Genomic DNA, 21,767 nt, shown 5'->3' on the forward strand with positions numbered 1-21,767 from the left:
CATAAACAATTATTTTCTACAATAAAACAAAAATCAAATGGAAGGGAGCAATATTTCATGATTTTGTAAATGACAAAAACAGGAACGAAAAATTGTTGTACTGAAAGTTTTTTTTTCCTAGAATACAAAATTTGCAACAAAAAATAAAAGCATGGCACTCAATATATCAGGGAAACTACATTACCAAGACTATAAAATCTGTACCTCATCTTGCCTCTAAAATCTAAATGAAAGCCAAAATCATATATCAAACCATTGCATCGATCATAAACCCCCTTCATTGTAATGTGCACCTCATTAACCCACTGTCTAGTTCTCCCTCCCCCTCCCACACACCAATATGAATGACAGTGCAGAAGGAGAACAGAAACCAGAACTCTATCTACTGCAGTGCTGATACTGGAAAAGAATTCAAACATCAGAATCCAACTGAACTGAAAGAGATTTCACATCCACAGATCCACTTGATTGCGAAAAGCGCAGACAAATTGATTAAGATCCATGCATCATTCAGGATGTGAAGTTTTGAGAGTTGTCAAACTAATACTTCAACTACGATTTGTCTATAGACTTACAGAAGTGCTATCCGCCTTCCCCTCCTCCCAGTATGTCAGGCAGAAGAAAAATCCAGAACAACAAGAAAACAAGCCAACGACCTTTAACCGGACTCTAAAATAAGATTCTTTTTTTCTAAAAAGAACTCTGTTAGCAGTTATGTTTCCCATAAAGCATTTATCCAAAGTCAATTCTTTCAGATTGAACAGACACAACCAAAACTGCCAACTTAGTTAAATTATCATTTAAGGCAGACCCTGGCCATTCATAAAACGACTGTAACACGCACCGTTCGGTTAAGGCATACAAAGTCACATGATTAACAAGCAAAATCCAAACTAACTCAACAGTACCATTGAGCCTCGGCTATTTCATCAACCTAGAAAGCTGCTATAGCAAAACAAACACTAGGAAAGAAAGCCTCTATTCCTGCACTTGTAGTAAAAAAGACTTGAAGCTTCTTAACACTTGTAGATATTAGGTTCAACATAACAGTAAATGATGTACATTAGCTTGAGCTCAGAAATTAAAGACTCGAGGAGCACATTGTGGGACTAAAGTCTCCCCCAACTCAATCAAATTACCAGGCTACAAAAGTGAATAGTCAGTTCCTGCCTAACAGGATTAAGGTTATTTCCTAATTCTTTTTTTTTTTGTTTCAATTCATTCACTCGTCTTTTCCGTTTTCATTGCTCAAAAAAGATGTTGAAGTATCTTAACTTTGTAGTGATGATCTTCCATGAGGCATGCAAGATGGACAATGATGAATGCTGTATTCTTTTTTCCAATAAAGAGGTTAGAAATCACAGTAACTTCCTTTTGAAAATACTACCTCCATCTAAAATAACTGGTCCTTCTGTCACATTCCCTCGTGCTCAAAGAATTAAATCCTTTAGCAGTTCAGAATAAATAAGCTGACTGTTTCTTAAAACTTAAAGAGACCACTCGTTTAGCTATATTGAAATGAGAAACAGGCCCCAAAAGTAGTCTGATATAACACATCTGCACCAAAAAAAATATATAACACATCTTGGAGATAGACATTGAGAAGGTCTTTGTAGCTTAGATTTTGTTTGATCTTCAGTAACCTAGAAAAATATTATCCTAAGTTTTGTTTGATCGTGATGGTAAACTAGAATTCACTCACTTGAAGGTCCAAAATTGTATAATCACCAACGAATTGGAGAACAAAAACTCAAAATCTCCAATAATAACACAATAAAATCAATTAACCAAATCCCTACCGCCACGAGAACTATATTCACAAAAGATAAACTTTGAGACAACAAAAATGAAAATAATCTTCACGGTAACGGCGCCAATGTTGAAAGAAAACATAGATCGTAATTACTATATTATAAATAAAAGAAAATAAGTCATTAGATGGAATCAATACAATACAAATAAAAAGCAATATCAAAAGGGTTCATTTGAAAAAAAAGCTCTATGATCAATCGGCTCCACCCTCTTCCTCTACTGGTAAAGAATCACCTAAATCAAACAAGTCTCTAGGCTTATTCTTAACAACATGCCACCACCCTTTTTGTATCTCATCTTCTATGTAAACAACTTGTTTTGCTTGAGATGAGAATACAAATGGATCATCTTGCAATAATCGTCCGCTATGCATCAATTTAGAAAAATTGACACATACTCCTCCATTTGGATAGGCTCTTACACCCCTATAAATGTCTACCCAATCACAACAAAACAATACAACTTTATAATCTCCATAGTAATTTAATTCATAAATATCTATCACTTTTCCATAGTACGCCTCTCCATCCGCTTCAACCATAATTCCAGAATTTTGTGTCAAAAGACGACAATCGCGATCCGTGGAAAGGAACTTATAACCATTGATCATGAATCCTTTTAATTTTCTACCATAATAATTCAAACCACCGGCCAACGCTCTTCTTAGTTTTCCATCTTCGGTGGTTACATCTATGCAATGTACCTACGATGGTACATCATTAAATCAAAATACATTTTTTTCAAACAAAGAATTATTTGTTCACATTAAAAGAACTTAAGTAACCTTATTTTGCAGCCACCCTCCAAATTCATTGATGATCCAATTACTTTCATCACTCTCCGTGACAGAATTTCGTAAGTTCATTTGACGCTTCTCCGTTAAAAATTCACTTCATAGAAGAAGAAAAAACTTAGAGTGGTCTTTAACAATTGATAATTCAAAAGAAAACAGACATAATACTTACTCTAATTCCCCTTTAATCTCATCACAGTGAAGTAAAACGTAGCGATGAGCTTGCTTTAAGGTTTTGTCATCAAGGCGAACGCTAACCTCCTTCCCAATAACTCGACCACCAGAATAAAACAAGTAATCATTGGGATTTGGAATGTCATCATCCATCCTTTTAGGTATGTTGAAGATAGTCGTAACACCTTGAAGATATCTCGAACAAAACCTAATTGTCTCCTCTAAAAGGAAGCCTTCCGCAATAGATCCTTCAGGTTGGGCTTTATTAGTTACATGTGATTTCAAATGGGACAAGTACCTTTTAAATAAAACATTTATACTTAAATTATAATAAATAAAAAGTATTTAATGAAATAATATAGCTCAGACATATAAGATATTAACCTTTCAATGGGATACATCCATCTGTATTGCACTGGTCCACCAAGTTTAACCTCCTCCACTAAGTGAATCAACAAATGGACCATGATTGTAAAAAATGAAGGCAGAAACTCCTTTTCCAACTCACAAAGAGTCAAAATAATTCCATCTTGAAGACCATCTAAATCATCTAGATCAATACTGGTAGAGCACAACTTCTTGAAAAACGAAGATAATCTAGCCAACAAGTCAATCACCTTTGTAGCATTAGAAGCTCTTAAGGCGGCGGGGAGGATATCTTGCATTAGAACATGGTTGTCATGACTCTTGAGGTTAATCAACTTCCTTTGCTTCATATTCACACAACTAGAAAGGTTGGATCCATATCCATCCGGAACTTTAAGTTTCTGCAAAACATTTAAGAACCTCTCTTTCTCCTCCGTAGACATAGAATAAGAAGTCGGAGGCATGTATTCGCTTCCATTATGATTGGTAACAAGCCAAAGGTGAGGCTTTATCCTCCAATGCTTAAGGGCTACTCGATCATCCCTACTATCTCTACTCTTATCATTACCTAGAAGAGTTCCCAAAATATTCGCAGACACATTTTTCTCAATGTGCATAACGTCTAAATTATGCCTTAGAAGATTATGCTCCCAATACACCAAATCATAAAATATGCTTCTTTTTGTACCATAAGCATTTTCATCTTGGACATCATTGTTATTATTGTTATCATTATGACCTCTTTGTCTACCTCTTTTTTTTTGTGGTGCCTTCGAATTTCCATAAACATACTCGACCTTTTCTTGTTCCCTCAATATATCAGTCCCGCTAGGACGAGATGGAGCTTCACCCCACTCGTTAGTTCCGAACTTCTCACAAAACATGGAACCTTGAGCTCGATATGGGTGATCTGCGGGTAACCATTTTCTATACATACAATAACATATCTTGCTCCCAAATCTATCAGAAGGCGTGAAATCTATGCATACTGGACATGCATTGTAACCTTTTGTGCTCAAACCAGAAAGCATTGAATAGGTAGGAAAGTCATTAATAGTCCAAAGCAAAGCCGCTCGCAAATTAAATTTCTCTCTACCAAAAGCATCAAAAGCTTCAACCCCCGTCCACAACAATTTCAATTCATGCACTAACGGTTGCAGATACACGTCAATATCAATTCCGGGACTTGTTTTTCCGGGAATAAGTGTGGATAAAATGAAAGAAGATGGTTTCGTACATAACCATGGTGGGAGGTTATAAGGAATCAACATCACCGGCCACGTACTATAAGAGGTGTTCATTAAACGATAAGGATTAAACCCATCACTCGCAAGACCTAATCGAACACTGCGAGGGTCTAATGCAAAATCGCTATGACGCTCATCAAATGCTTTCCAAGCTAAGGCATCCGATGGATGCCTCAAAATCTTCTTATCATGTTCACCCAATCTCTCTGTATCATGCCATCTCATCTCTTCCGCTGTTTCTGATGACATGTAGATTCTTTTTAGCCTCGGGATAAGAGGAAAATATCGCATTACCTTAGCTGGCACACTTCTCTTCAATGTATTTGTATCTCCATCACTTACATCGCCACTCATACCCTTAGTTCTCTTCCACCTTGATGTACCACAAACATGACACTTGTCTTTCTCTAAAAATTCCCCCCAATACAACATACAATTATTCGGACAAGCATCAATCTTTTCATACCCAAGTCCCAATTCTTTTATCATTTTCTTACTGTAATAATAATACGAGGGAAAATCAAGTATTTGAGGAAATGCATCTAAAATTAGCTTTAACAGCATATTAAAAGATTCAATAGACCAGTGATTCATACACTTCAAGTGAAACAAGTGTAAAAGAAAAGATAACTTTGAAAAATTGATACACCCCTCGTATAATCTCTCCTCAGAAGCTTCAAGTAACTTCTTATATGTCGCATCATATTCAACATCTGTTTCATATGTCACTGGTTCATCAATCCATTCATCATCCTCTTGTGCTTCAAAAGTTTGGCAATTGGGAGGCATATTAACACTAAAAGCTGATCTTAATAGTCCCCCCATATTATCTCGACCAATAAACCCACTTTGATTACCGGGGAATCCTTCACTAGTACTCCCTCCATCACTCTCAAACATACGCTGAACCATATCCCCTTTCCCATGAAAGATCCACTTCTTATAAGACTTATAAAACCCTTTAAACAAAATATGTCTCTCTACTTCATTTATCGGAAACCATTTATCCACCTTACAGTTCTTACATGGGCATCTAATTTTTCCTAGGACTAGATCTTGCTTGGCAAACTCAATGAATTGCATACATCCATCGATATATTAAGGGTGCCCAGTGGGTAGATCGATCCAACTTGTATCCATATCTATATGAAATAAATTTAGTAATAAGATAAATAAGTAATAATATAATTCATGTAATATGAAATATTTTATAAGTGCTTACTAGAACGTTATGATCTTCCTTAGAACCTTCATATAGCATATAATTCAAATATGAAATAGTTAAAAATATAATTTACATAGGAGATTAATTAAGTGAAATATTAAAATTATGATGTCCGTCGTTCTTCATCGCCATTGAAATTCTTCCCTTCGATGAGGTTTTCTCTTTCTACAGTTCGTCAAATTTATAACCTATCTTATTTTGATGTTCTTCTATTTTGTAAATGTAACCCTATAATTTACAATCAATTAATTTAATGTAGTTATAATTTGTAATTTATAGGTGTTTCCTGAGAAAGAAGAAGATGAAGGTGTGGGTTAGTCTTTTTTTTTTTAATTAATGGTATAAGGTGTTATGTAAATAGTGTATCCCTGGGTATGCTAATTATGTCTAATGAATCAAAATAAGAGATAAATTATTTGTCAAATTGGGTATTTCTTAATATTTTGGGTTGTTTTTGGTTATAAGCATAACTGAATTTAGTCTTAGCATAAGTTTGATTTGTTTGGAAATGTTTCACACACGAAGTAATTTCTATCAAAATGATGGTGTCTTGCAATATAATACGGAGTACTAAATATTAATTTTCTTTTAGTCCAGTATTTATTTATTTTCTCAAAATCAAAACAAAAATAAAAGTACTAAATAATATTTAAACATTAAAGAAAATTTTAGGCCAGAGATATTAGGTAGTAGTAAAATGTGATTATAATTTATAACTTTGAATTTTTCATAACACATTTGTTTAATTAAACTTTTTTACATTTTATTTATCCCGTGCATTAGCACGGGCATACGCTAGTTATAAATAAAACGGTTTTTTCATGAAATGCCCCCGAGGTTTGCAAAAACGCACCAAATACCCTCGTGTCTTTCGAATCACATAATATACCCCTATTTTTGCCTAAGTTTGCACCAAATACCCCTAATCCGACCTTCCGTTAGTCCTCCGTTAAGTCATGTTTATAATTCACAGAATGCCCCTATTTTTAAACTTATTGCACAATATACACCTATTTGTAAACTAAGTTGCACTAAATATCCAAACTGCTTTTTTTTCTTTTTCTTTTCTCTCCATCCCTTCCTTCTCTTTTCCTGATCCATCTTCTCCGGTGCACTCCATTGTTCTACAACCGCCAACATAAGAATCAACGTGCAAACAATCAAATTCGAAAAATCAATTACTTCCATTCACACTAATCGCCCACAAATTGGACTGAGATTGGAGAAACAAGAAGGGCGGACCCAGAGAAGAACATACAGGATTGAGCTACTTAAAACACAAAGGCTGCAAGAATTAAACCACTTTATCAAAGATATTCATATCAACAACACTTACAACAACATTTACAGAGAATTCCTTAACTAAGTGCTTCATACTATCTTAGTAGTAAGTCAGAAACCCTAGAATTAGAATTCGATTCTGGAAATCCACCACCATAAATCCATAATCAATGTCTGCTTCTACATTGACTCCCAATTTTCTTCAAACAGTCTCCACTCAATTTTACTCACTCTCCCAATTCCCAATTCCCAACACCCTCAACTTCTCGAATTTCATTCAATTGCAAATCAAAATACCCAATTTCGTCAAAATCAACTTCAATTCTAACCCTAAATGCAGCACTTTTTGACCCTTTTGTGCTTCAAATTGCAGAAACTTTTGAAGACTCTCTCTCCTCTTCATCTTCTTCAACTCCCTTACCTTTGCAGAAACTAAGGGATTCGTCCTCCGAATCCCTTCTTTCTCTATTGCTCGTTGCACTTGAGTGGGTCAATGAATCGACGGTGCAACCGAGGATGTTGAACCCTGGGCCGAGATCGGCCTCCGCCGGCGACCAGAGAACGGAAATCGGACGCCGTCGGCTATCAGAGAGCAGGAGGAAGAACAACTTCGTTTTTTGCACCGCCGCGAAACTTCCGCACCACCGGAGAATCGACAACCTTCCCAATGCGGCCACCGGAGAACGACCACCCTCCGCGAAGCCAAGTCGACCACCATCAACATCTGATTTAAGTGATCCTCCGGATCACTGTCGGCGACCAGAGATCGGCCTCCGCCGGCGACCAGAGAGCGGAGATCGGACGTCGCCAGCGACCAGAGAGCAGGAGGATCTACCCAGAATTACTGGGTTTCGAGTAGGTTGAAGCTTGAAGAACAGGGGAGAGGAGAGAGAAATAGAAGAATATGAGATTTTTTTTTTTGAGTTTCTGTCAAAGGGAAGGTAAGTAAATGGGGTCATAACACAATTAAGGGCAAAATAGTAAAACTCCACTAACGGTAGACTAACGCCGTTAACTGTTAGGTGCATCTCATGAACAGTACGGATAAATAGGGGCATATTATGTTAATCGAAACACGCGAGGGTATTTGGTGCGTTTTTGTAAACCTCGGGGGTATTTCATGAAAAAACCGTAAATAAAATGAATGCATACTTAGCACCAAATACAAAATTAAAATAAATTGAATGCACTACATATTGGCAGCAACTTAGGTAGTAAATCAGGTAGAACATAACCAAACAAAAAATCAAAGCGAAGAAACAACAAATCTGCTAGATCAGGAGAACAATACAATAGTAGCAGTAGCAGTAGTAGTTCAATATCACCATCAAGCAATAGAAACAGAAGCAAGTTGTAGCAGTAATAACATCAGCAAACAACCAGTAACATCACCATCATCAAAAAATCAAAGCGAAGAAACAGCAGCAAGCAGTAGCAATAGTAGTAGTAGTTTAATGTCACGATCAAGCAATAGAAGTTGAACATCACCAACAAGTAGTACATCACATTAACTGAAACTTAGCTAAAAAAAATAGAAGAGAAAGAGTTATGCACCTGTGAGAAGAGAAGGCAATACTAATCAGCTTGGTCCACTAGTCCTTACAAACCTTCTGATGAGCTACGCACACACAAAAAAGGTTTAACGAATTAAAGTTCTTGTTCAACAAGTAAAAAACACAATCAGTGATAAAATAAACTCAATTGTTGTAAGAATGCGACACTAAATAGGATATAGGTGTTCACTCATAATGAAAATCAGTTTAAGAATTTCAGATACACAAGATTATAATGAGCAGAATTTAGTTCAGAGTTAGGTAAACCAAATTAACCAATCCGACGACCCTTTACCATATCTAGTCTGTACGAGTACTGTAATGACTATAATGACAGCACCAGGAGATCAGTGAACAATCTTCTGGAATAACTAAAGAATAAAGCAACTTAACTAGTTGATTTATGAACTGTTTTCTGGCTAAATATAAAGGTAGACTTTGACTAGCTGATATATGAACTGCTTTTCGCTTAAATAAGATGGAAACAAGATTGAATGCTGGAAACATAAGATTGAATACACAGGCAGTATTTTTACAGATTGAAGCAAGCTATATTGATAAATAATATATAGTTCCTGTTCCAGAAACATTTGATAAGCTAGAAGGAATCTTTTGATCATCCTGAAATCAGACACTTTGAAGCAGTGCTTTACTGCTGATTCCTTCATGCATTCTCGTTTGAACAGCTTTTACAGCTGCTACTCGTGCTGCATTAGCTGCTCTACTAGAAACTACAGTATACTACTCGTAAAATATTGCATAACACGCTTTAAGACTTACTGAGTTCAAAATTCAATAATTCTGCAAATATCAAACAGAGACCATATGCATCACGCTCAAAGCACAACTGAAAACAATATTTGATATTGCAGAAAATTCATCACAGAATCATCAATCCGGTGTCAACTCCTACATCCAAAAACACTAATCATATTGTACAACAATTCCAACAACATACCAAATATAAAAAATTCAGATTAGAGTGCAGAAACGGATGCACGGCAAGCAACCAACACAAAAGCTAAACAACAGCAACAGATGTAACAGCCTGCATCCAACAGACATGCAAAACAGGATAAAAAAAACACCTAAGGACCTAAACCAGCAAGGAGAGCCTTCTGCAAGCATCTCAAATAGGAAATAAGCACAGAGCACCAATCTATAGAGTCTGCTGCCAAATACAGCTTGTAATCAAAACAAGAAGCAACCAAAAAGACAAAACAACTAACCGAAAATCGACAACAACAAAGACGAATAATAACTCAAAACAAGAAAGATAGAAAGGCATAAAAAGTCACATGATTAACAAGCAAAATACAAACTCACTCAACAGTACCATTGAGCCTCGGCTATTTCAACAACCTAGAAAGCTGCTATAGCAAAACAAACACTAGGAAAGAAAGCCTCTATTCCTGCACTCGTAGTAAAAAAGACTTGAAGCTTCTGAAAGCATGAATGTCTAGTTCATTTGATTATGTTAGGCTAATTATAAAGAATGCAAAAAATCATAGGTCTTTGTAAGGAAGAGTGCCAAAATTGCAAACAACTTTCTCACAGAGATTGAGGCACTTAACAATGAAAGGAGACATGCGAACAAGATTTGCTATGAGCATGACAGGGCAAACAGATATTCAGTGGAATAGTGAGCCTAGCCTTCTATTCTAGAGAAAATCATTATATCCCGGTCAAAGATAGCTTCCAGTTGAAAGCTCTCCCTTTAAAGAGAAACTTTCGACTTCCAAATGAAACTGACAAATTTTTATTAGTTAAAAGAGGCACCTAATAGGCTAATATGCAGATTTCTCTCTTCCCCAACCCCTCTCCAACAGTAAATCACTGTCTCATCTAACTGCCTTGCATCTCAACCCTAATCGTTTCGGCAAAAGCACCTAAATGACAATTACATGCTTAAACAGAATTTTCCAGAGCTACCCCATAGTTCAACAGATTTCATGAAACGCATTCCTACATAAAAACCATTTACATACATCCTCCGTGCTTTGTATTACCATAATAAGGATGGAAAAGAAAAAAAAAATCAAATTTTGCCCAATACCTTTTGGTTTGAAGGAAGATACATGGGCTCCATATTACTGGTATGATCAAAATCTTCAGTTTTTAAATTTCATCATTTGAGTGTTATCATCAAAATCTTCAGTTTTTAAATTTCATCATTTGAGTGTTATCATCAAAATCTAATGTCATGTCGAGTGACAGGAAAGCATCTAAAATATAATATGCCTCGACTATATTCCTAGTTTCAGTTTTATTACAAATCAAAGTTAGTTAACATCCCCCCAACAACCTTCCCTCCCCATCTTTCTGGAAGACCTCATTCTGTTTAATAAATAACAATAAAAAGAAGAGTCCTGTTAATAACACTTAAGCTGCAACAAAATCAAACAACACAACTCCTCAACAAGCTTAGGTAGACCCTTTAAAAGTCTCTCTACAAAGTCACATGATAGCTTAGCCTTCTATTCTAGAGAAAATCATTATAACTAATCCCGGTCAAAGATAGCTTCCAGTTGAAATCTCTCCCTTTAAAGAGAAACTTTCGACTTCCAAATGAAACTGACAACACATTGTGCAATAGGGGATACTGAGATGACATGACAAAACCATAAACAGCATAAAACACCTAAGATCAAAAACAACGTTCAAACACACAAATTTTGCAACAAAAGTGTAAAAATATAACAAAAAAAACCTTGAAGAATTTATTGGAGTGAATTGGACGAATATATCTCACTAACCAAATATCTACCACGATATGTAGGCAATTCTTTTTGCAATTACAGCAACAAACAAATATGGGCAACAAAAGTTTTAAAAAAACTAACCTGGAAGATCTAATTACTGTCAATAATTGAGCGAAATTATCCCGTACACCAAGGAAACAGCCCCAAATCAACCAGAGGATGCTCGAAGTTCTCCACAAAAAATCTCCAATTAGAAATAACACGAGCGAATTTATTTTCGAATTTGATGGTAGAATTGTGAATTCAGTTGGGATTTTCCATAAATATGTAGAATGAAGAGTGAGATAAAAGTGGGTGAACTGAGAGAATTGAGGGACTCTGTTGGGCTAACGTACAGGTTGAAGACGAAATCCAAGGAATTCGTTAATGTTGCTGAAGGTGGGGGGGAGTGAAGACGGGAAAATCTGATGAGGGTGGTTAGGTTTCGCAGCTAGCAAGGTCCTTGAGGAGGTTGAGAGAAACGTGGGAGGTGGAGTGAGTGTAAAGCGGGATTCTCCCAAATTTTAGAGACTTCGGCGGGAGATATTTTGGCCGAAATTCACTTGGTAACAGACACGTGGGTTCCTCGTGTCTTCATTTTGCAAATATCGACGCTTTATGATGTCGAAAAATATTTCAACAGTATAAAGGGTCGAAATTTGCAAATTCTGAATTCGCGCTCCATAACCCATTGTGACTATTCCACACAACGTCGAAACTAATCCGTCTAAATATATAACGTTTTTTGTAGTGAGCGTTTTCCAAGAAAACGCAAGAACAAGCTTATGCCTAGGGCTGAAGGTCCTTACAAGGTGGTTGCACGCGTGAATGATAATGCTTACAAGATCGAGCTGCCGGGAGATTGTGGTGTCCATGCTACTTTGAATGTAGGTGACCTCTCACCCTATCTTGATGATGATGGCCTTGCGGAATTGAGGTCAATTCCTTTTAAAGGGGAGGGGATGATACCGTCATGGATGAAGGTTATGGTCAAGGTGATGGTCTTATGCTAACAATTGGGAACCAAAGCTGATTTAGGTTCGATGGCTCATTTTGTGTACATGGTGACTTGGATTGAGTGAGTCGTTTGATGGTCAGTTTAATCAAGTGCATTTGATGGTCCGTTTAATCAAGTGCATTTGATGGTCCATTTAATCAAGTGCATTTGATGGTCCGTTTAAGCTTATCTTTATTTGTTTTCGTTTAATTCAGTTTAATAAGAGGAAAATTGTTTTAATCCCATTTAAATTCATTCTTGTACTTAGCTTTAAATATTGCTGTTTGTAAGGAGGGTTTTAAGCCTTTGTAACCTCCAAATTGGTGATTGAATTATGAGGCTTTTAGAGCTTTGTAACCACCGGTTTTAAAGACTCTTAAATGGCTTTTAAATGGCTGTTTAAAGCTCTTGTAACCACCGGTTTTTAGATGAGTGTTTAGGCTATTTATAGCCAGCTTGTTGAATGGAATAAAACAACCAATTTTGAAGAATAAACACTTGTTTTCAGTTTACTTTAAATTATTGATTATAATTCAACCCTTTCTTTGTTTTGGACGTGTTTCCTACTCAAAGAGCCGATTGTGAGTCAATAGGTCTTGCCTTTCAATCACGTTTGACGAGCTATAGGTCTAGCTTGTTAATCAACTATCCTTACTCATACACCGAGTTTTTAAATCCGTCTCATTTGTGGTATCAAAGCTGCTGTTCGTGATTCTTAGGAGCTAAAATGGAATTGACGATCCTGACTTTCTACAACATCTTCAAGAAGCCTTGAAGAACGTTCGAGATGGGGGATTTTGAAGGCATCCTAGACGTGATCCACTACGGGTTGTGGATGAATTCAAAGTCACAGAACTTCCTGAATTTGTTGGTGTAATAGATCCGGAAGCTTATTTGGAATGGGAGCGCAAGATAGAGCGAATGTTCGATTTCAAGGACATTGATGATGAGAAGCGTTGTAAGTATGACATATTGAAGCGAGGATGAGAAGCTTCATTGTGGTTCGGAGGACTGAAATCCAAGAGAATTCGTGATGGGAAGGAGAAAATCGCCTCTTGGGAGTCTTTGAAACGTAAGCTATGTAAAAGGTATGTGCCAACAACTCATAGAATAACGACTTATCGTAAAATTGCTGAATTGAGGCAAGGAAAAATGAGTGTGGATGAATATATTGATGAGTTTGGAAAGTTGTCCTTAGTGGGGGAAATTGAGGAGATTGAGAAACAAAAACTGTCTAGATTATTAAGGGGTTTAAACTACAATATTGCCAATACCTTAGACCTTTATCCATATTCTGATTTTGATACTCTTTGTGGACTTTGTTTAAAATTGGAAAACCAAAGGAAAGCAAAATATGGGGGAGGGTCAAGTATGGATGGTAAGGCTAAGTCTTGGTCTAAATCCGAACCTATCTTGAAACCATACACATCACCTAGTGCCGTAGGTTCAATTAATTCTACGGCTGCCCCAAAATTAGTTAACGCAACCAAAGAAACAAGTCTGTCCAAGGTGCTTTGTTTTAAGTGTCAAGGGTTTGGGAATTATCAAAATGCGTGTACAAATAAACGGGTAGTGACCTTGAGAGAAGCTGTTGAATGCCGTGAGGAGTTGTTTGAAGAGGAGAAGAGGTTGGGGGACGTATTTGTGTTTGATGAGCGTGGCGATGAAGAGGAGGAGGAGGGGTATGAGGCTCCAGTTTATGATTCAAATCTGGTTCTTAGAGCTCTACAAACCCAAATTGCATCTACTGATTTGGACCAACGAGATCAGTTGTTTCATACTAAATGTCTAGTGAAAGATAAGTGGTGTAGTGTGATTGTTGATGGGGGGATTTGCACCAATGTTGATTCTAGTGAGATGGTTTCGAAATTAGGCTTAAACACTACAGCCCATCCAAGGCCATACGCACTCCATTGGCTCAATCATGGTAATAGTGTGAAGGTGTCGAAACAAGTAAGGGTTGGTTTGACTATGGGTTTGTATGTGGATGAGATTCTTTGTGATGTTATTCCTATGGATGCTTGACATATTTTGTTGGGTCGTCCTTGGCAGTTTGATAGGGACGTGGTTCACAAGGGGAGAAGCAACGAGTATGAATTGATAGATAAAGGCAAGAAGATTGTGCTAAAGCCTATGTCATCACAAGCGGTTCGATCCATGAGTGTGCAGCAAAATAAGAAGCCGAATCTCACCATGTTGGCTAGTGAACGAGAGATTGAGCAAGCTCTAGATCATGGAGAGTTGGTGTATTTTCTCGTGGCCAAGGAAAGTTCAACCGAAGGCCAAAATTGGAAAGAAGGCATTCCCATTGCCGAGTTGCTTTTTGAGTTCAAGGATGTATTTCCCGACGAATTACCACCAGGTTTGCCTCCTATTCGTTGTATTGAACATCAAATTGATCTTGTTCCAGGGACTTCTTTGCCTAATAAGGGTGCTTATCGTTGTAACCCGGAGGAAACAAAGGAGTTGCAAAAACAAATTGATGAACTTGTGAGTCGAGGCTATGTTAGAGAAAGTTTGAGTCCATGTGTTGTTCTGGTGTTGCTTGTGCCTAAGAAAGATGGGACATGGCGTATGTGAGTTGATAGTTGGGCTGTGAATAACATTACCATCAAGTATCTTTTTCCAATTCCGAGACATGATGATATGTTAGATGAGCTCCATGGTTCGAAGTGGTTCTAAAAAATTGACTTGCGGAGTGGTTATCATCAGATTCAGATGCGTGAAGGAGATGAGTGGAAAACGACTTTTAAGACAAAACATGGTTTGTTTGAATGGACCGTCATGCCATTTGGTCTCACTAATGCTCCTAGTACGTTTATGAGGCTAATGAACGAAGTGCTTAAATCATTTTTGGGCAGATTCGTTGTGGTATATCTCGATGACATCTTGGTGTATAGTAAGAATGAAGAGGAGCATCTGATTCATTTGAGGGATGTTTTTGAAAACCTTAGAGCTCACAAGCTCTATGGGAAGCTAGAGAAGTGTTCGTTCCTTGTTGATAATGTGGTATTCTTGGGCTATGTGGTTTCGAAGGATGGGGTATCCGTGGATCAGTCCAAGATCGAGGCTATCAAATCATGGCATAGTCCTAAAACTCTAAGTGAGGTGCGTTCATTTCATGGTCTTGCTTCATTTTATAGATGTTTTATTCGTGATTTCAGTACCATTACTAGTCCTATTACTAGTTTTATGAAGAAAGGTGCGTTTGTATGGGGAGAGGACGCTCAAAAGTCATTTGATGTAATTAAGGAGCGTTTGTGTGCTGCTCCTATTTTGGCATTACCGGATTTTTCTCAACCTTTCGTGGTCGAGTGTGATTCTAGTTGTGTGGGAATTGGTGCTGTTTTGATCCAAGGTAAGCGTCCCATAGCTTATTTTTCGAAAAAGTTAGGGGGTGCTTGTTTGAATTATTGCACTTATGATAAAGAGTTTTATGCCATTGTTAAAGTTTTGGATCATTGGAGTCATTATTTGCCTTCTAGTCACTTTGTCTTGCATTCTGCCATGATCTTTGAACTATATTAATGGGCAACAAAAATTGAGTACAAGGCATGATAAATGGTTTTAGTTCTTGCAATCCTTTCATTTTTCTTTGAAGTACAAAGATGGTAAGAGCAATGTGGTGGCTGATGCATTATCACGGAGATATACTTTGCTTGCTACACTTGATGTTCGTCTATTGGGGTTTGAGACCTTGAAAGACTGATGGTGACTTTGGAGTTGCATTCGAGAAATGTGCAGTTGGTGCCTATGGAGAGTACATGTTGCAAGATGGGTTTCTTTTCAAAGGCAATCGTCTTTGTATTCCCAAGCACTCAATTCGTGAGCTACTAGTTCGTGAGGCTCATGGTGGAGGGTTAGCTGGTCACTTTGGCATTGCTAAGACCTTGGAGATATTGAGGGAGCATTTCTTTTGGCCTAAAATTTTGGGCGATGTAACGAACATTGTGGGTAAGTAAGTGACTTGTCATATGGCCAAGAGTTCTTTCAAGCCCAGTTTGTACTCACCATTACCACTTCCGATTCGTCCCTTGTGAAGATGTTTCTATGGATTTTATAGTGGCTTTGCCTCGTACTCAAAGAGGTAAGGATGCTATCATGGTCGTTGTTGATAGATTTTCCAAGATTGCTCACTTTGTTGCTTGTCACAAAACGGATGATGCTTGTAATGTGGTTGATTTGTATTATAAAGAGATTGTTCGTTTGCATGGAATTCCCAAAACTATTGTTTCGGATCGTGATTCCAAGTTTTTGAGTTACTTTAGGAATACATTATGGAGAAAGGTGGGAACCAAATTGTTGTCTAGCACTTCGCATCACCCTCAAACTGATGGGCAAACGGAAGTTACAAATCGAACCTTGGGAACGTTGTTATGAGGGTTAGTAAGTAAGACACAAAAGGATTGGGATGTCAAGCTTGCTCACGCTGAATTTTCTTATAATCGTTCTCCTACTTATGCTACTGGTCATTCTCCATTTGAAGTGGTATATGGGATTAATCAATATTTTCCATTGGATCTGATTTCATTGCTAAAGGATGAGTTGGGTCACAAAGATGCCGATGCCAATTTGAAATCTATGATGAAATTGCACCAACAAGTTCGTGACCGTATTGAAGCTATCAATGCCTCTTATAAACAGAAATAAAATAAGAATCGCAAGCATCGGGTGTTTTTCGAAGGTGATGTGGTTTGGGTTCATTTGAGGAAAGAGCGTTTTCCAAGCAAAAGCAAGACCAAGCTTATGCCTAGGGTTGAAGGTCCTTACAAGGTGGTTGCACGTGTGAATGATAATGCTTACAAGATTGAACTTGCGGGAGATTATGGTGTCCATGCTACTTTAAATGTAGGTGACTTCTCACCCTCTCTTGATGATGATGGCCTTGCTGAATTTAGGTCAATTCCTTTTAAAGGGGGAGGGGATGATATGGTCATGGATGAAGGTGATGGTCAAGGTGACGGTCTTATGCTAACAATTGGAACCAAAAGCTGATTTAGGTTCGATGGCTCATTTTGTTTGCATGGTGACTTGGATTGAGTGAGTCGTTTGATGGTCCGTTTAATCAAGTGTGTTTCATGGTCTGTTAAATCAAGTGCGTTTGATGGTCCGTTTAATCAAGTGCGTTTGGTCCGTTTAAGCTTATCTTTATTTGTTTTCATTTAATTCAGTTTAATAAGGGGACAATTGCTTTAATCCCATTTAAATCCAATCTTGTACTTAGCTTTAAATATTGCTGTTTGTAAGGAGGGTTTTAAGCCTTTGTAACCTCCAAATTGGTGACTGAATTAGGAGGCTTTTAGAGCTTTGTAACCACCGGTTTTAAAGGCACTTAAATGGCTTTTAAACGGCTGTTTAAAGCTCTTGTAACCACCGGTTTTTAGCTTATTGTTTAGCTATTTATAGCCAGCTTATTGAATGGAATAAAACAGCCAATTTTGAAGAATAAACACTTGTTTTCAGTTTACTTTGAATTATTGATTAAATTCAACCTTTTCTTTGATTTGGACGTGTTTCCTACTCAAAGAGCCGATTGTGAGTCAATAGGTCTTGCCTTTCAATCACGTTTGACGAGCTATAGGTCTAGCTTGTTAATCAACTATCCTTACTCATACAACGAGTTTTTAAACTTGTATCATTTGTGGTATCAGAGCTTCTGTTCGTGATTCTTACGAGCTAAAATGGATTTTGACGATCCTGACTTTCTACAACATCTCCAAGAAGCCTTAAAGAAAGTTCGAGATGGGGGATTTTGAAGGCATCCTAGACGTGATCCACTACGGGTTGTGGATGAATTCAAAGTCACGGAACTTCCTGAATTTGTTGGTGGAACAGATCCGGAAGCTTATTTGGAATGGGAGCGCAAGATAGAGCGAATTTTCGATTTCAAGGACATTGATGATGAGAAGCGTTGTAAGTATACCGTATTGAAGCTAGGAGGAGGAGCTTCATTGTGGTTCGAAGGACTGAAATCCAAGAGAATTCGTGACCGGAAGGAGAAAATCACCTCTTGGGAGTATTTGAAACGTAAGCTACGTAAAAGGTATGTGCCAACAACTCATAGAATAACGACTTATCGTAAAATTGCTGAATTGAGGCAAGGGGAAATGAGTGTGGCTGAATATATTGATGTGTTTGAAAAGTTGTCCTTAGTGGGGGAAATTAATTAGATTGAGGAACAAAAAATGTCTAGATTTTTAAGGGGTTTAAACTACAATATTGCCAATACCGTAGACCTTTATCCATATTCTGATTTTGAAACTCTTTGTGGACTTTGTTTAAAATTGGGAAACCAAGGGAAAGCAAAATATGGGGGGAGGGTCAAGTATGGTTGGTAAGGCCAAGTCTTGGTCTAAATCCGAACCTATCTTGAAACCAAACACATCACTTAGTACCGTAGGTTCAAGTAATTCTACGGCTGCCCCAAAATTAGTTAACTCAACCAAAGAAACAAGTCTATCCAAGGTGCGTTGTTTTAAGTGTCAAGGGTTTGGGCATTATCAAAATGCGTGTCCAAATTAACGGGTAGTGACCTTGAGAGAAGCTGTTGAATGCCGTGAGGAGTTGTTTGAAGAGGAGAAGAGGTTGGGGGGCGTATTTGTGTTTGATGAGAGTGGCAATGAAGAGGAGGAGGAGGGGTATGAGGCTCCAGTTTATGATACAAATCTGGTTCTTAGAGCTCTATAAACCCAAATTGCATCTACTGATTCGGACCAAAGAGATCTGTTGTTTCATACTAAATATCTAGTGAAAGATAAGTGGTGTAGTGTGATTGTTGATGGGGGGAGTTGCACCAATGTTACTTCTAGTGAGATGGTTTCGAAATTAGGCTTAATCACTACAGCCCATCCTAGGCCACACGCACTCCATTGGCTCGATGATGGTAATAGTGTGAAGGTGTCGAAACATGTAATGGTTGGTTTGACTATGGGTTCGTATGTGGATGAGATTCTTTGTGATGTTATTCCTATGGATGCTTGTCATATTTTGTTGGGTCGTCCTTGGCAGTTTGATAGGGACGTGGTTCACAAGGGGAGAAGCAATGAGTATGAATTGAGAGACAAAGGCAAGAAGATTGTGCTAAAGCCTATGTCATCACAAGCGGTTCGATCCATGAGTGTGCAACAAAAAAAGAAGCCGAATCTCACCATGTTGGCTAGTGAACGAGAGATTGAGCAAGCTCTAGATCATGGAGAGTTGGTGTATTTGCTCGTGGCTAAGGAAAGTTCAACCGAAGGCCAAAATTAGAAAGAAGGCAGTCCCATTGCCGAGTTGCTTTTTGAGTTCAAGGATGTATTTCCCAGCGAATTACCACCAGGTTTGCCTCCTATTCGTGGTATTGAACATCAAATTGATCTTGTTCCAGGAACTTCTTTGCCTAATAAGCCTGCTTATCGTTGCAATCCGGAGGAAACAAAGGAGTTGCAAAAACAAATTGATGAACTTGTGAGTCGAGGCTATGTTAGAGAAAGCTTAAGTCCATGTGATGTTCCGGTGTTGCTTGTGCCTAAGAAAGATGGGACATGGCGTATGTGTGTTGATAGTAGGGCTGTGAATAACATTACCATCAAGTATCGTTTTCCAATTCCGAGACTTGATGATATGTTAGATGACCTCCATGGTTCAAAGTTGTTCTCAAAAATTGATTTGCGGAGTGGTTATCATCAGATTCGGATGCGTGAAGGTGATGAGTGGAAAACGGCTTTTAAGACAAAACATAGTTTGTATGAATGGACCGTCATGCCATTTGGTCTCACTAATGCTCCTAGTACGTTTGTGAGGCTAATGAACGAAGTGCTTAAATCATTTTTGGGCAGATTCGTTGTGGTATATCTCGATGACATCTTGGTGTATAGTAAGAACGAAGAAGAGCATCTGATTCATTTGAGGGATGTTTTTGAAATCCTTAGAGCTCAAAATCTCTATGGGAAGCTAGAGAAGTGTTCGTTCCTTGTTGATAATGTGGTATTATTGGGCTATGTGGTTTCGAAGGATGGGGTGTCCTCAGTCCAAGATCGAGGCTAACAAATCATGGCCTAGTCCTAAAACTATAAGTGAGGTGCATTCATTTCATGGTCTTGCTTCATTTTATAGACGTTTTATTCGTGATTTCAGTACCATTACTAGTCCTATTACTAGTTGTTAGAAGAAAGGGGCGTTTGTATGGGGAGAGGAAGCTCAAAAGGCATTTGTTGTAATTAAGAAGCGTTTGTGTGCTGCTCCTATTTTGGCGTTGCCGGATTTTTCTCAACCTTTCGAGGTCGAGTGTGATGCTAGTGGTGTGGGAATTGGTGCTGTTTTGATCCAAGATAAGCGTCCCATAGCTTATTTTTCGAAAACGTTAGGGGGTGCTCATTTGAATTATTGCACTTATGATAAAGACTTTTATGCCATTGTTAGACCTTTGGATCATTGGAGTCATTATTTGCGTTCTAGTCACTTTGTCTTACATTCTGACCATGAATCTTTGAAGTATATTAATGGGCAACAAAAATTGAGTCCAAGGCATGCTAAATGGGTTGAGTTCTTGCAATCCTTTCATTTTTCTTCGAAGTACAAAGATGGCAAGAGCAATGTGGTGGCTGATGCATTATCACGGAGATATACTTTGCTTGCTACACTTGAAGTTCGTCTATTGGGGTTTAAGACCTTGAAGGACTGATGGTGACTTTGGAGTTGCATGTGAAAAATGTGCAGTTGGTGCCTATGGAGAGTACATGTTGCGAGATGGGTTTCTTTTCAAAGGCAATCGTCTTTGTATTCCCAAGCACTCAATTCGTGAGCTACTAGTTTGTGAGGCTCATGGTGGAGGGTTAGCAGGTCACTTTGGCATTGCTAAGACCTTGGAGATATTGTGGGAGCATTTCTTTTGGCACAAAATTTTGGGCGATGTAACGAACATTGTGGGTAAGTGCGTGACTTGTCATATGGCCAAGAGTTCTTTCAAGCCCGGTTTGTACTCACCATTACCAGTTCCGGTTCGTCCTTGGGAAGATGTTCCTATGGATTTTATAGTGGGTTTGCCTCGTACTCAAAGAGGTAAGGATGCTATCATGGTCGTTGTTGATAGATTTTCCAAGATGGCTCACTTTGTTGGTTGTCACAAAACAGATGATGCTTGTAATGTGGCTGATTTGTATTATAAAGAGATTGTTCCTTTGCATGGAATTCCCAAGACTTTTGTTTCGGATCGTGATTCCAAGTTTTTGAGTTACTTTTAGAATACATTGTGAAGAAAGGTGGGAACCAAATTGTTGTATAGCACTTCACATCACCCTCAAACTGATGGGCAAACGGAGGTTACAAATCGAACCTTAGAAACGTTGTTACGAGGGTTGGTAAGTAAGAAGCAAAAGGATTGGGATGTCAAGCTTGCTCACGCTGAATTTGCTTATAGTCGTTCTCCTACTTATGCTACTTGTCATTCTTCATTTGAAGTGGTATATGGGATTAATCCATATTTTCCATTGGATCTGATTCCATTGCCGAAAGATGAGTTGGTTCACAAAGATGCCGATGCCAAGTTGAAATCTATGATGAAATTGCACGAACAAGTTCATGCTCGTATTGAAGTTATC

At 38.0% G+C, this 21,767-nt stretch overlaps 1 protein-coding gene across 1 annotated transcript; it reads right to left on the reverse strand.

The window, feature by feature from the left end:
- Nucleotides 1-2,005: 2,005 nt before the first annotated feature.
- Nucleotides 2,006-5,475, reverse strand: LOC110778990 (uncharacterized). Its single transcript, XM_056839566.1, has 5 exons — nt 3,834-5,475; nt 3,164-3,713; nt 2,778-3,077; nt 2,597-2,702; nt 2,006-2,515 (listed from the first exon to the last, which is right to left on the reverse strand). Exons 1-5 carry the CDS (start codon nt 5,473-5,475, stop codon nt 2,006-2,008), a joined length of 3,108 nt encoding a protein of 1,035 aa, XP_056695544.1.
- Between the last annotated feature and the right edge of the window lie 16,292 nt (nt 5,476-21,767).

The sequence above is a fragment of the Spinacia oleracea genome, chromosome 3 (genome assembly GCF_020520425.1).
Source record: "Spinacia oleracea cultivar Varoflay chromosome 3, BTI_SOV_V1, whole genome shotgun sequence".
NCBI classification, from domain to species: Eukaryota; Viridiplantae; Streptophyta; class Magnoliopsida; order Caryophyllales; family Amaranthaceae; genus Spinacia; species Spinacia oleracea.